We start from the raw sequence: 15,195 nt of genomic DNA on the forward strand, positions 1-15,195 counted from the left end.
TCTCATCCGAAAGACGGCACCTCCGACAGTGCAGGGTCCCTCAGCACTGCACTGGAGTGTCAGCCTAGATTTTTTTTGTGCTCCCGTCACTGGAGTTGGACTTGAACCCACAACCTTCTGGCTCAGAGGGGAGTGTACTACCCACTGAGCCACAGCTGACACTCTTAGGAGCAGGAGTAGACCATATGACTCTTCGAGCCTGCTCCGCCATTCATTCAGATGTTCAACCTCAACTATCCTGCGGTATTGTTTCCTCATTCGATGAAAATTGCCAAGAAATAAAGGCCAGGATTTTCCACCTCCGTGCTAGACAGCTGGTGATTTTGTCACATTCACTATCACAGGCCAGTTAGCACAGAGGCAGAAACCCTAGCTCCAAATCTGTTGTTTGTATATTTCTCTCACTTCACTTTAAAATATTAAACTCTCGAATGTTGATATTTAATCTATTCTGCAAGCTTCAAGTTAGTTTTTTTTTGATGAGTAAGGTGGTAATTCTATTCATCTCAGTGCTACGTGGCTATCTTCAGCTACATGTCACTGTTACCCAACGAACTACCGGAATCTGCAAACCAAAGTCAAATTGTCAATGCCAAGCCATCACAGCGTTGTAAGCTGATTAAGGTTTGCAATGAGAGGTCACATTGCAGGTGAAACTTCATCAGACAGAATGAGAGACTCAGGATTGTATTAGGTCAAAGAGTAGGCCGTTGTGATTAAACCCTGCATTATCAGCAGCGCAGTGATTGTTCCCTCTGATGCACCAGCTATACCGCTGACTGCGAGCTGTGAGGCCGAATTTTAGCCTTTGTTGGGATTTGCACCCAGGATTTCCCCCGATAAGAATCCAATACTCCCAACATGGCTGGAGGCAATGTGCTGAGCCAGAAAGAGGAGAGATGCAGTTACTGTATTTACACTTTGCCACACCATGCATTGGCTGAAGCTGTAATACATACGACTGCCCAGTCTCCCTGCCACCTTAATGTTGTCTACTTAAACTATTTAAAAATATCTACTCATTTTACATTCTCTGTTGCATTTAGTAGAGATCAGCGGTGAGCTTTTGCCTAGTTTCAGTTTCAGGGACCTAGAATTCACAAAGTTGAATACTAATCCTAATTAGCCAACTGGTGTGCAAGGTTATGGAGCACCTGGGAATACAATTTTCCCCAAACCCCCAGCAGATCAGATGCTAACTACTATATCCCAGTTACCAATAATACCAGCGAACATGTACTGCAAGGTTCACGCCCATCCTTTGGCTCTCCCAGCCTGCTTAGATCAACAAACAGACGTACACTGTTGTCATCCCCAGGAAACACTGCTATCACTTACATTCATGAGCAGCGAAAATCATCAAAAAAAGAGCAAAGAATCATATTATTCTGCTGAGACTGTTAAAGTTACCACAGCGCCTATAGTCATTAGAACACAAATATTAGGAACAGGAGTAGGCCATACGGACCTTCAAGCCTGCTCCGCCATTCAATAAGATCATGGTTAATCTTCAACCTCAGATTCACTTTCCCGCCCGATCCCCATATCCCTTGATTCCGCTAGAGTCCAAAAGTCTGGTCACTTTGAGTTTGTGGCAATCTGGCCTATGAAGCCCAGGCAACAAATATCAGTTTTGTTTGGGCTTATATTTCTTACTTACTGCTTTGTTCTGTTTGAATTTTGTGCGTCTGAAGAGTTATTCTTTGTGCTGTTGCTTCATTTATAGATAATTCCTAAATCAGGACACCGAGACCTAATAATATCCATAGTTTTAGATGTATGTCAGCCTCAGCTCAGATGGTAGCTCTGTCATCTCTGAGTCAGAAGATTGTGGGTCCAAGTCCCACTCCAGAGCCTTGAGCACGTAATCCAGGCTGACACTCCAATGAAGTACTGAGGGAGTGCTGCACTGTTGGAGGTGCAGTCTTTCAGATGAGACATTACACCAAGGCCTGTCTGCCCTCTTAAGGGAAAATTAAAGATCCCATGACACTATTTTGAAAAAGAGCAGGGGTGTGTCCTGGTGTACCAGTCAATATTTATCCTTCAAACAACATGACTAAAAAAAGATTACCTCATGGCTGTCTGTGGGAGCTTGCTGTGTACAATTTGACTGCTGTATTTCCTACATTACAACAGCGACTACACTTCAAAAGTACTTCATTGGCTGTAAAGCGCTTTGGGACATCCTGAGGTCGTCAAAGGCGCTAGATAAATGCAAGTCTTCTTGCTTCAGATGTATGCAAGTGAAGATTTGAACCCTGCACCTTCTGACTCAGAGGCGGGAATGCTACCACCAAGACAAAGGCTTGCTCCTCAGATTTGACGTTGAGTTTATTCAATGCTGTGTAATCTCAGTCAAAATTATTTTGTGAGTCTCAGCAGCTGACAGGATGTAAAGGGCTGATTCCCGAGCTGGGTGTTCCCAGCGAGGCTGCTCATTGGAGTCTCTGTACCACAGTGATCAACTAAGCTTCGCAGGACAGGAACGTTCACCTATCTATTGTTCCCTTTAAAAACTCTTGACCATCATTTCCCGGAATTTCCTTACCATAGATATCCATAGAGCTGAAGATGGGTCAACTAAATTGAAAGATCTACTGGAGAAATCGGCCCATATCTTAAGTTACTGTTTACACAGATGACAGAGATTACATGATTTAAAGCTGAGCTCTAACATAAACAACATGAATGCTTTTGTACAGCCAAAGCATTTGATCAAACCATATATGGATGTGACTTTTTTAATAGTTCTCATCTACAAGCTATCTAAGCAAGAGGTAGGTGTACCACTTTGTAAAATGAGTTTGGGAAAACCATGTGCCAAATATGTTGCTCTATGTGTTAAGTTGAAGAAACGTTATTTTACTGACCTGTCATTCGCTTATACAGACAGTTTAATAAAATAATGTTTCTATGTGCACAAAGGAAATGATATCCCTATAAAGGCCGAGACGGATCTTATGTCTAATGCGTACTAAGAACCAGCTTTCTTGCATTGTATTTATACTGGGCTCAGCTCCTCTCACGGTGATTAAAGCTCAAATGTTTAGAAAGTGCAAACGGGAGCATTCGTATTCCCTAAATATTTAAATTAATTCCAGGTCTAAGGGGGCTTCTGAAACCCGGATAGCATTCCAGCGGTGTCAGGACCGTCTGGAAGGGAGCCTCGCACCGTTTCACTCTGGAGTCCGGTCAAGCCCGGGCTCTGGATTTGCACTGCAGCCTTCGCGTTACTATGAAGAGGAGAGCACTCGACAGTCGCACGACAGTTGCAGTATAAACACAGCCCTAATTTTAGTTTCTTTGAACAGATGCTGCCCTTATGATCTCTACTCTTCAAGGCTTTGGCTGTCCTAAGTGGAGCAGTATCTGCAGTGTCTCTGAGACTCATTCCTTCAGGCGGCTTGGATTATGCTGCTTGCCTGCACCATTCTCAGCATCGACATATTTAAACGTGTACAGAGCTTACCTGGCAGGCCTCAGGCTGCCACTGAAATTTCTAACGTTGGGGAAAAGATGTCGATGGAAGAGTCAGTCCTTTTCTACCACTGGAAGCATGCAAGAATGCCCGCGCTCTATTCAACTTCACGATAGTTGGTTCAGTAAAGCAGCACTGACAGCGTGAAGTATTCCTTCTAGTTGTGTCACTAAACTACTGCTTTCTATGAAATGAGCAACATTACAGTGCACACTTGGCATGGTGTAAAAGACCACACAACCTTGATGCCAAGTGTACAGTATAACTGCGGCATTATGTCATGTATTCAACTATCATTGTAACCCATGTATAAGCGGACCTAAGTTGTACACCTTGAGAACATTGACCACAGGGGGGCGAACTTGTGGGAGACACTCCTAACCCGGACTTTCTGGTAAAAAAGGGGAAGCTCCAACCACTATCATTCTCTTGAGGTCTTGGTAATAAAGGTGTCTGGTCACAGAGTGACCTTCTCTCAAGTATGGGCCTCGTGTGCATTTATACTGTATAGCAAGGACCTATCATTGGCGACGAGAAACTGGGATTTAACCCACGCGAGCATGGCCACTAGCAGCTCAGAAGAGAGGTACTGTGTTGGTGATGATTGGGACGACTTTATTGAGAGACTACAGCAAAGTTTTGTCATTAAGGAATGGTTGGGACAGGATTCGGCCGACAAACGCAGGGCTCATCTCCTGACGGTTTGTGGATCCAGAACGTACTCCCAGATGAAGGACCTTCTAGCTCAAGAGAAGCTGGCGGACAAGACGTTCGAAGAGCTCAGTAAGTTGATCGGGGAACACCTTAAACCAGCGAGCAGTATGCACGTGGCGAGACACCGGTTTGACACACACCAGCGGCGAGAAGGGCAAAGCGTTCCAGACTTCGTGGCAGATCTCCGGCGACTGGCGAGCCGATGTAAGTTCCCAGATGCATGCAGAGCGGAGATGCTGCGAGACTTTTTTATTGAGGGCATCGGGCATGCTGCGGTTTTCAGGAAACTGATTGAGACCTAAGACCTGACCTTGGAAACGGCAGCTCTGATAGACAATTATCTCAGGGGAGGAAGAGACCAGAATGGTTTATGGCAAAAATCTTGGCTCAAATGCGGCAAACGACCAGGGAGTCAACATTGTTAACGCGGCACACAGTTCTCTAGGTAGACAAGGGCAATTGGACATGCCCCAGCATGCAGTCAAACCCAAAGGGGGAATTCAACAGAGGCAATGGCTAGCTGAACGCCGATTCATGCCATCGCAATGGAAAATGCGGCCAGTAATGGGGCCATCAACTCCTGTTAATGGTGCGCTTAAGGACAGCTACAGAGACAGTCAAATGGACCTTTTGTTTCCAACAATGGGGCCTCCAACTCATGCTGGATGTGTGGAGGCAAACACCCAACCAGAGCTTTCAGGTATCAGCAATATACCTGCAGAAACTGCAACGTCAGCGGTCACTTGACGTGTATGTGCAGGAGGCCTGCAGCCAGGTTGATGTACGAGGAGGACGGGCCCGATGTAAGCCCTACGAGGCCAAATGAATACTGGGGGAAATCGCTGGAAGCTGAAGTTCAGCGACTTCATGTGGAGCACATATACAGTTCATATACCAGGACACCACCGATAATGATGAAAGTGCTCCTCAATGGCATCCCAGTATTAATGGAGCTAGACACGGGGGCCAGCCAGTCCCTGATGAGTATCAAACAGTTCGAAAGGTTGTTGGTGTCCAAGGCCAGGAGGCCAAAATTATTGCCGATTGACGCACTGCTACGGACATATAAAAAGGAGATCATCCCGGTGCTAGGCAGCGCCACGGTAGTCGTGACCCACAAAGATTCGGAGAACAGGTTGCCATTCTGGATTATCCCGAGGGACAGTCCCGCACTACTGGGGAGGAATTGGCTTGCTGTCATGAACTGGAAATGGGGCGATGTCAATGCAATTTCTTCTGTGGAGCGAGTATCATGCTCACAGGTCCTGGACAAATTTGACTCATTATTTCAACCTGGCATCGGCACTTTCATGGGGACCAAGGTAGTGATTCACATAAACCCAGACGCCAGGCCAGTACACCACAAGGCCACAGCGGTGCCGTACGTGATGCGGAAAAAGATAGAATGTGAATTGGACCGCCTGCTGAGGGAAGGCATCATCTCGCCAGTCGAATTCAGTGACTGGGCGAGCCCGATCGTGCCGATGCTGAAGGCGGATGGGTCGGTCAGGATATGTGGCGATTACAAGCCACCATCAATCGGGTGTCACTCTAAAACCAGTACCCGCTTCCGAGAGCAGAGGACCTCTTTGCGACGCTATCCGGTAACAAACTTTTTTCAAAATTTGACCTGACCTCGGCTACATGACCCAGGAGCTGGCGAGTGAATCGAAGAAGCTGACCACCATCACAACACACAAGGAGTTGTTTGAGTATAACAGATTTCCGCTCGGGATTCGTTCGGCCGCCGCGATCTTTCAGTGAAATATGGAAAGCCTCCTCAAGTCGATTCCAAGGACGGTGGTTTTTCAAGACGACATCCTCATCACGATACTGAAGAACACCTCCACAACCTGGAGGAGGTGCTACGCAGACTGGACCGGGTAGGGCTGCGACTGAAAAAGACGAAGTGCGTCTTCTTAGCTCAAGAGGTAGAATTCCTGGAGAGGAGGGTAGCAGTAGACGGGATCAGACCTACTGCATCCAAAACGGAAGCAATCCAGAGAGCACCCAGACCCCGTAACATGACGGAGCTGCGTTTGTTCCTGGGGCTCCTGAACTATTTTGGCAACTTTCTTCCCAAATTGAGCACACTGTTAGAGCTGCTACACGTGCTCCTACGCAAAGGTCGCGATTGGGTCTGGAGGACGTGCTCCAACAAATTGTTAACGTTATATGACCCGTGTAAGAAACTAGTTTTAACGTGCGATGCGTCATCCTATGGGGTCGGGTGTGTATTGCAGCATGTGAATGCCAATGGTCAGTTACAGCCGGTACCTTATGCCTCCAGAAGTCTGTCCCAGGCAGAAAGGGGCTACGGGATGGTAGAAAAGGAAACGTTAGCATGTGTATATGCAGTAAAAAAAAATGCACCAGTATCTGTTTGGCAGGAAATTTGAGCTGGAGACAGATCACAAACCCCTAACGTCCCTTTTGGCCAACAACAAGGCCATAAATGCGAACGCATACAGAGATGGGCACTTACATTAGCCGCCTATGACTACACAATTCGGCACACACCGGGCACTGAAAACTGTGCCGATGCACTCAGCAGGCTCCCACTAGCCACCACTGAGGGGGCAACTGAGCATGATGCTGAGATGGTCATGGCTGTTGAAGCTTTCGAAAGCGAAGGCTCACCTGTGATAGCCCGTCAGATTAAAGTCTGGACAAATAAAGACCCGCTACTATCTTCAGTTAAGAAATGTGTCCTGAATGAGGACTGGGCAGCCACGTATGGGGCATGCCCTGAGGAGTTTAAACTGTTTCATAGGCGCAAGGATGAACTCTCGAATCAGGCCGATTGCCTACTTTGGGGAAACCGAGTAGTCATGCCCCAGAAGTGTAGAGAGGTGTTTATCAGAGAACTTCACAATGAGCACCCGGGCATTGTCATGATGAAGGCAATTGCCCGGTCACACGTTTGGTGGCCAGGGATAGATGCAGACCTGGAACTTTGTGTTCGCAGGTGCAACACATGTGCTCAGCTGGGCAACGCACCCAGGGAAGCACCTCTTAGCCCCTGGTCCTGGGCCGCCAAGCCGTGGTCACGCATCCATGTGGACTACGCAGGTCATTTCATGGGAAAAATGTTTTTGGTTGTAGTAGACGCCTACTCCAAATGGATTGAGTGTGACATTTTAAATTCAAGCACATCCTCTGCCATGGTAGAAAGTCTACGGGCAATGTTCGCCGCCCATGATCTACCGGATGTCTTGGTCAGCGACAATGGCCCGTGCTTCACAAGCACTGAATTCCAGGACTTCATGGCAGGCAATGGAATTAACCATGTTAGAACGGCACCATTCAAGCCGGCCTCAAACGGCCAGGTGGAACGAGCAGTGCAGATAATCAAACAGGGGATGCTCAGAATCCAAGGGGGGTCCCTACAAAGCCGCTTGTCACGCCTCCTGTTGGCCAATAGATCCTGACCACACTCGCTCACAGGGATCCCACCTGCAGAGCTGCTAATGAAAAGCCAGGTTATCCCTTATACACCCTTCTATGAAAGAAATTTTTGAGAGCAGGTGTCTGTCACAATGTGGCTACCATGACAGGAATGCGAGGGTGCGATGTATTGATGTCAATGACCCTGTTTTTTTCCTTAATTACGCTGCAGGGCCCAAATGGCTTGCAGGCACTGGAATTGCCAAAGAGGGGAATAGGGTTTTGGTAGTTAAACTTACCAATGGACAAATCTGCCGCAAACACATGGATCAAACTAAAAGGAGGTTCAGCAACCCCATAGAAGAAGCAGAGGAAGAACACGACGTAGAGTTTACTCCACCATAAGTGACCGAACACCGGAACCAAGTGGAGGAGAGCTCAGTCACTGTGGGCAGTCCGGACAGGCCTGAGGCACCGCAAACAACAGACACTCAGGCCAGCACCCAACAACCAGAGCCCCAACTCAGGCGCTCTACAAGAGAGCGTTAACCACCAGAGAGACTTAACCTGTGATCCAAATAAGACTTTGGGGGGGAGGTGATGTTAAGTATTCAACTATCATTGTAACCCATGTGTAAGCTAAGCGAAGTTGTACACCTTGAGAACATTGACCACAGGGGGGCGAACTTGTGGGAGACACTCCTAACCTGGACTTTCAGGTATAAAAAGGGAAGCTCCACCCACTATCATTCTCTTGAGGTCTTGGTAATAAAGGTAACTGGTCACAGAGTGACCTTCTCTCAAGTCTGGGCCTTGTGTGCATTTATACTGTATAGTAAGGACCTATCATATTAAATGCAGGAAACTCAGTGACTAAGTTGTTGCACTATGGTGGTGTAGTGGTTATGTTTCTGGACTAGTAATCCAGAGGCATTTAAGGAACAGGAGTAGGCTATTCAGCCCCTCGAAACTGTTCCACCATTCTAAGGATAAGGGGTAAGCCATTTAGGACTGAGATGAGGAGAAACTTCTTCAATCAGAGAGTTGTTAACCTGTGGAATTTCCTACCGCAGAGAGTTGTTGAGGCCAGTTCATTGGATATATTCAAGAGAGAGTTAGATATGGCCCTTACGGCTAAAGGGATTAAGGGGTATGGAGAGAAAGCAGGAAAAGTGTACCGAGGTGAATGATCAGCCATGATGTTATTGAATGGTGGTGCAGGCTCGAAGGGCCGAATGGCCTACTCCTGCACCTATTTTCTATTTTTCTGTGTTTCTCTGTTTCAGTTAGACCATGGCTGACCTGTATCTTAACTCCATCTACCCACCTTGGTCCCATAACCTTTAATACTCTTGCCTATCAAAAATCTATCAATTGTTGAGGCCTGGACTAATAATACCACCATGGCAGTATGAGAATTTGAATTTAGTTTAACTGGGAAAAAAAAGCTGGTATTAGTAAAAGTGACCATGAACTCTTGGATTGTCATAAAGATGACAACTGGGTCACTAATGTCCTTTAAGTAGCCGCCCTTACTCCTTCTGGCCTGTTTGTAACTCCAGTCTCACACCAACGTAGTTGACCCTAAACTTTCCTCTGCAGTGGCCTAACAAGTAACACTTTTGTATCAATCTGCTTTGAAGGACAAGGACCACCACAATCTTCTCAAGGCAAGGGATTGGCAACAAACGCCAGCCTGGCCAGCAACACCCAAGACCCGAGAATTAATTTTTCAAAAGATTATTACATTATTCAGTAATGTAGATTTGTTGGTTTCAATTCTTTCTGAAAGCATCAGTAAATGAAAATAATATGCTTAGAATGTGGAACTTGCCACCTCTAGGAGTAGTTGAGGCATAAAGCATTTATCCACTGAAGGGAGAGCTAGATAAGTACATGAAGGAGAAAGGAATGGAAGCATATGCTGATAGAGTGAGATGAAGAAGGGTGGGAGGAGGTTTGTGTGGCGTATAAACACCAGTATAGACCAGTTGGGCCGAATGGCTTGTTTCTGTGCTGTAAGTTCTATGTAATGTAATTCTATGTAATTTCATGAGCATTCAGGAAGTAGGGAATTTCATCTGTGATCTTCTGATATGAGCTATTGGCAGGCAAGGCTGCCACCATCAGCGCTACTCAGGAAATATCCCCAGTGGTTTAACAAGAGCCCCTATTTAACCGTTACATTAATCCATAATTTAACCATAAAAATAATTATCTGTACCATCTTTATAGATTGATAACAATTTTTATAAAAGAAACACTTTTCTCAACCTCAGAACATCCCAAAGCACTTTACAGCCAGGTACGGCCAGGTGTGGGGACTCCCTAAGCCGAGAGATCCTGCCCTGTAGGATGCACTGAGACCCAGTGTATCATTGGAAGCAAACTGGCCTCCAGAAGGGCAACTGTGGGCCCCACCATCGGAGTAGCTTTGACCCCTGAAGAGAGCAAATTATTTTTTTAACAAAATCTAAGGACAGATCTGCTCCACTACCAAGGGAGTTGAGGGAAATGTGATCAGGGTCGTTGGAATGGCTGGGAGTGGGGGGAGGGAACTGGAGAATTCTCCTCTAATGTTGGGAGGGTTTCCAGGTACCTGACGCCTACAGCCTCCTACCCCCATGTTAATGAGGTGCTCTTCAAGTGAACCCACAAACTCCAGAAGAAACAGTGCTGCTAGGTTCCACTGCAAACAGAGCAGGGCAGGGTTAAGAGGATGACGGGAGGGACTTGAAACCAACCTGAGAACCACTTGGGAGCTGGTGAATATGGAAAAGGGGAGATTTAATAGAGGTGTTCAAAATTTTGAGGGGCTTTTATAGAGCAAATAAAGAGAAATTGTTTCCACTGGGTTAGTAACCAGAGGGCACAGATTTAAGGGGGGTGGCAGTGAAAAACTTAAAAAGATGGAGGGTGCACCCCGTCTCGGGCGGAGAGCAGTTTTTCCTCCAATAGGTGTAACTGGGGTTTTGACAGCATATTGACAGCTAAACAGATGTTAAGGAACTGGAAAACTAATTTTAATTTTGTGCAGTATGAAATTTATCCATTTTAATAACAACAAAGGGAGCAAAATTGCCCATTTTTTATAGACCCATTAGTGCCTCCAGTTTGCACAAGGGGATCCCCACTACACTTTGTTGGTTTGAATCGAAGGTTGGAAAACTCGAAGTTCTCCACACAGGGATCGCGAGATCCTTCCATGTGTGAAGCGTACTTTGGGGTCAGCATGGAGCACTTCACTTTGCTGCTGATCACAAATTCTGGGCCAAGCTAGAGAGAAAAATATATTGGTCCGGAATTTGCTTACGTTTGAAAAGCCTGTGTACTTTTATCATAAAGACATGTTCTTATACGTTACTGGCTTATATTCAGAGATCTGATGATGTTGACAGCTTTGTTGGAGCCTGTCAGCTTTTTTGAAGTTTTTGATCAGCTTTTGCGAGTTGTCTAAGTTGTCGGAGAAAGTATTTACAAACCCCACAGCTTGGCTGGTTATGAAAGGATGAAGAAAAATAAAGCAAAAAGGACTGAAAAAGAAATTGACCTCAGTGAGAAATTGAGGGGGGCACTTTGATTTAAGCGGAAATTTACTGGGAGTCAGAAGGAAGAGCCAGAAAATTTGGCTCTTTAACCCTGACACCGCCTCCCAGTGTTTTGGGGCGCTTTTGGAGTTGGTATCGGGGCAGGATTGGATTGGGAGTGCAGCGGTGATGACGCAGCGTGTCGCAACATCCCTCCCCTCCACTGAAAGGGGCGGTATGCTGTGAGTCCTCAGTGGAGCCCTCTGGTTCACCAGGGAGGGGTTGGCCGGGCCAACAGCCCGGCACCCAAGAGGTAGTGCCAGGCTGCCTGTTGGTGGCCTGGACAAACCATCGGTGTGGCCTCCCTATAAGGGCGCCCGCATTGCCCAGCCACTAGCAGCTTCCCGCCTCGTAAAGCTGTCGGGGCACTGACCAGCAGCGGCTGTGCTCCCACGGGGAAATTTCCCCTGCGGGGCGGAAAAGGGGTCGTCGCCATGTGGTAAGAGGTCAGTACGCGGTCGACAAGGGGTCAGAACGCCAGGCGTTGCGGAAACCTGTTTCTGCTGCCCTTGGCCCGGGGGCAATTGCGGATGGGTCGGCCCTGCTGCCTGCCCCTGGTCAGAAAGGCCTTAAGAGGCGGTAATGGGCCTTAAAGAAGGTGGCAATTTCACTCCTATATATTAATGCCAGTTACCTGTCCTCTGCAGCCCACGTGATGATGCATTGTTCCGTGCAATTTACTGCCGCTGCAAAGTTACAACAGTGCAGCAGCAGAAAGCCTGGGGAAATTCAAGGCCCATGTTTTGTGTTTTTGTTGCAAGGTAACATTTCGGATATACAGCTCCGGCCTGAAAATCTCAGGCTTAGGAATTGTCCAGTGTTGACATTTCTGGCAACAGGATGAGGAAGATATGCAAAAGCTTTTTCCCACATGTTCAAGAATAAAGGGGAGCCTCTTAACCTAACTTGCCGCACGGGAATAAAGGGATCGGATGGAACGTCAGAGGGTTGGGAATCTTTGGAATTCTCCACCCTAAAGGGCTGTGGATGCTGAGTCGATTATATTCAATGCTGAGATAGATAGATTTTTGGACTCCAGGGGATATAGGGATTGGGCAGGAAAGTGGATGTGACGTCAAAGATCAGCCATGATCTTCTTGAATGGCAGGGCAGGCTCGAGGGGCTGAATGACTTACTCCTGCTCCTAATTCTAATGTTCTCACACTCCACCCAAGATTACTCTCCACTGACTTCAATGGAGAGTAACATCGGGTGAGATTTAAGACCAGGGTTGCCCGTCAGTTTTCCCATGGGAGTATTAGATTAAAATTGCCTCCAAAAGCTCCTCTGCATCAACATGATGCAGAACCAAGAAACATACAATTCTCAGTACACAGTGTGTACAGCAAATAGCCAGTTATTCATGCAAGATATGGAAAATATTCGTGGCCAACCTGGAATCGAATGTATTTATTTTTAATTCATTCTCAGGATGTGGGCTTCACTGGCAAAGCTGGTATTTTATGCCCATCCCTAGTTGCCCCGCAAAGGTGGTGGTGGGACTTCTTCTTAAACTGCTTGTAGCAGTTTGATACAACTGAGTGGCTAGCTGGGCCACATCAGAGGGCAGTTCAGAGTCAATCATAGAAATTTACCGCACAGAAGGAGGCCATTTAGCCCATCGTGTCCACACCGGCTGAAAAAGAGCAATCCAGCTTAATCCCACTTTCCAGCTCTTGGTCCGTAGCCTTTTAGGTTACAGCACTTCAAGTGCACATCCAAGAATTTTTTTTAATGTGGTGAGGGTTTCTGCCTCTACCACCTCATACCAGTGAGTTCCAATCACCCACCACCCAATGGGTGAAAAAAGTTCTCCTCAAGTCCCCTCTAATCCTTCTACCAATGACATTAAATCTGTGCCCCCTGGTTGTTGACCTCTCTGCTAGGGGAAATAGGTCCTGCCTATCTGCTCTATCTAGGCCCCTCGTAATATTATACACCTCAATTAAATCTCTCCTCAGCCTCCTCTGTTCCAAAGAAAACAGCCTACCAATCTTTCCTCATAGCTAAAATCTCCAGTCCTGGCAACATATCGTAAATGTCCTCTCCAGTATAATCACATCTTTCCTGTGATCTGGTGACCAGAACTGCCCGCAGTACTCAAGCTGTGGCCTAACTAGTGTTTTATATAGTTCAAGCATAAATTATCTGCTCTTATAATCTATGCCTCAGCTAATAAAGGAAAGTATCCCGAATACCTTCTTAACCACCTTATCTACCTGCCCTGCTACTTTCAGGGATCTGTGGACATCCACTGCAAGATCCCTCTGATCCTCTACACTTCTTAGTATCCTACCATTTATTGTATATTCCCTTGCTTTGCTAGCCCTCACCAATTGCATTATCTCACACTTTTCCGGATTGAATTCTATTTGCCACTTTTCTGCTCACCTGACCTGTCCATTGATATCTTCATGCAATCTACAGCTTTCTTCCTTACTGTCAACCACATGGTCAACCATGTTGGTGTGAGACTGGAGTTAGCAAGGATTCAATCAACTGCAGGTTTGTTGAACAGCCTGGTTTATAGTCTGCTTTCTTTGTTAGTTTCCCTGGCCCAGGTGCTGAGATACAATCTGCCTTGCATCTTGGTTATGTTAATATATTGGCTGGAACACATCAAGCTCTTTACTGTAGGTTTGGCTGACATTTTAGGGATCGTTTGCAATCTTCAGTACAAAAGGATTAGCAGACCTTTAGAATGAACTTCTCCAGTGATCTCAGCCAACTGGATAGCTACCTGGCTGCTTTAAAAAGTCCTTATGATTGGTATCCCTTCAGCATAATGTCTCTGCTGATGCCAATTGCAAGTTGGAAAGTACACTGTATGACAGTGTGGCCTAGGGTTCGCAACTTGGGTTGGGTTTATTCCTGGAGGTTTCATCACATGACCTCCTGCTTCTGCTGCTTTCGCAGAAATGTTCCTATAACAAATTGGTACGTATTTCCCTCACCACCTATCAAGTGGTTTCCCCCGCTTGCTGGTTCCTGGAGCTCGATATTTTCCACTCACTCTGATTTCCTCCGAACGTGGATGTTCTTCTGATGACCAGCTTATGGATCTTAAAGCAAAATTTGAACATTTCCAAATCCCTGCATTGGGAGTTAATTTTCCAGGGAGCCAGTCTGCCCGTTCCTCTTCTGACCAAACTTAGGCCAAGCCTGAGCTCCATAACCCGAGGGGAAGCCTGGTTTCTTCGCTGTTCCCAGCCTCTGCTCTACTTAACAGGTGTAGCTCAATTCTCTTTGGACAGTTATGTTTAATTCCATTGTTACCATATTGCTTTATCAACATTATGTTTACTGTCATTGATAAATTAGCAGCATCAAATCCGCAGGCTCTACATGTGGTGTGGGTGCAGTTCTATTCCAAATCGGCGCGGTCCCAGCCTGCAAGACCATCAGCAGGTCGGGGCCACTGCAGGGAGCAGCGCGTGCTGCTGCAGGAGGGCGATGGCTGCAGAAGAGTGAAGGATGTCATAGCAGCACATTTGGAAAGAGGTGACATGATAGGTCCAAGTCAGCATGGATTTGTGAAAGGGAAATCATGCTTGACAAATCTTCTGGAATTTTTTGAGGATGTTTCCAGTAGAGTGGACAAGGGAGAACCAGTTGATGTGGTGTATTTGGACTTTCAGAAGGCTTTTGACAAGGTCCCAAACAAAAGATTAATGCGCAAAGAAAAATCACTTGGGATTGGGGGTAGTGTGCTGACGTGGATTGAGAACTGGTTGTCAGACAGGAAGCAAAGAGTGGGAGTAAATGGGTACTTTTCAGAATGGCAGGCAGTGACTAGTGGGGTACCGCAAGGTTCTGTGCTGGGACCCCAGCTGTTTACATTGTACATTAATGATTTAGACAAGAGGATTAAATGTAGTATCTCCAAATTTGCGGATGAGACTAAGTTGAGTGGCAGTGTGAGTTGTGAGGAGGATGCTATGAGGCTGCAGAGCGACTTGGATAGGTTAGGTGAGTGGGCAAATGCATGGCAGATGAAGTATAATGTGGATAAATGTGAGGTTATCC

The 15,195-nt window shown here is 46.5% G+C and overlaps 1 protein-coding gene across 1 annotated transcript in view; it reads left to right on the forward strand.

Annotated features, from left to right (window-relative positions):
* vipr2 (vasoactive intestinal peptide receptor 2) overlaps positions 1–15,195 on the forward strand; it is a gene marked incomplete at its 5' end in the record, with an annotated part of 192,328 nt that overhangs the window by 77,727 nt on the left and 99,406 nt on the right. Inside the window, 1 exon segment of the mRNA XM_070880248.1 lies at positions 3,020–3,047. Within this exon segment, the coding sequence (XP_070736349.1) occupies positions 3,020–3,047 (28 nt within the window).

This window comes from Pristiophorus japonicus, chromosome 5 (genome assembly GCF_044704955.1).
Source record: "Pristiophorus japonicus isolate sPriJap1 chromosome 5, sPriJap1.hap1, whole genome shotgun sequence".
NCBI lineage: Eukaryota > Metazoa > Chordata > Chondrichthyes > Pristiophoridae > Pristiophorus > Pristiophorus japonicus.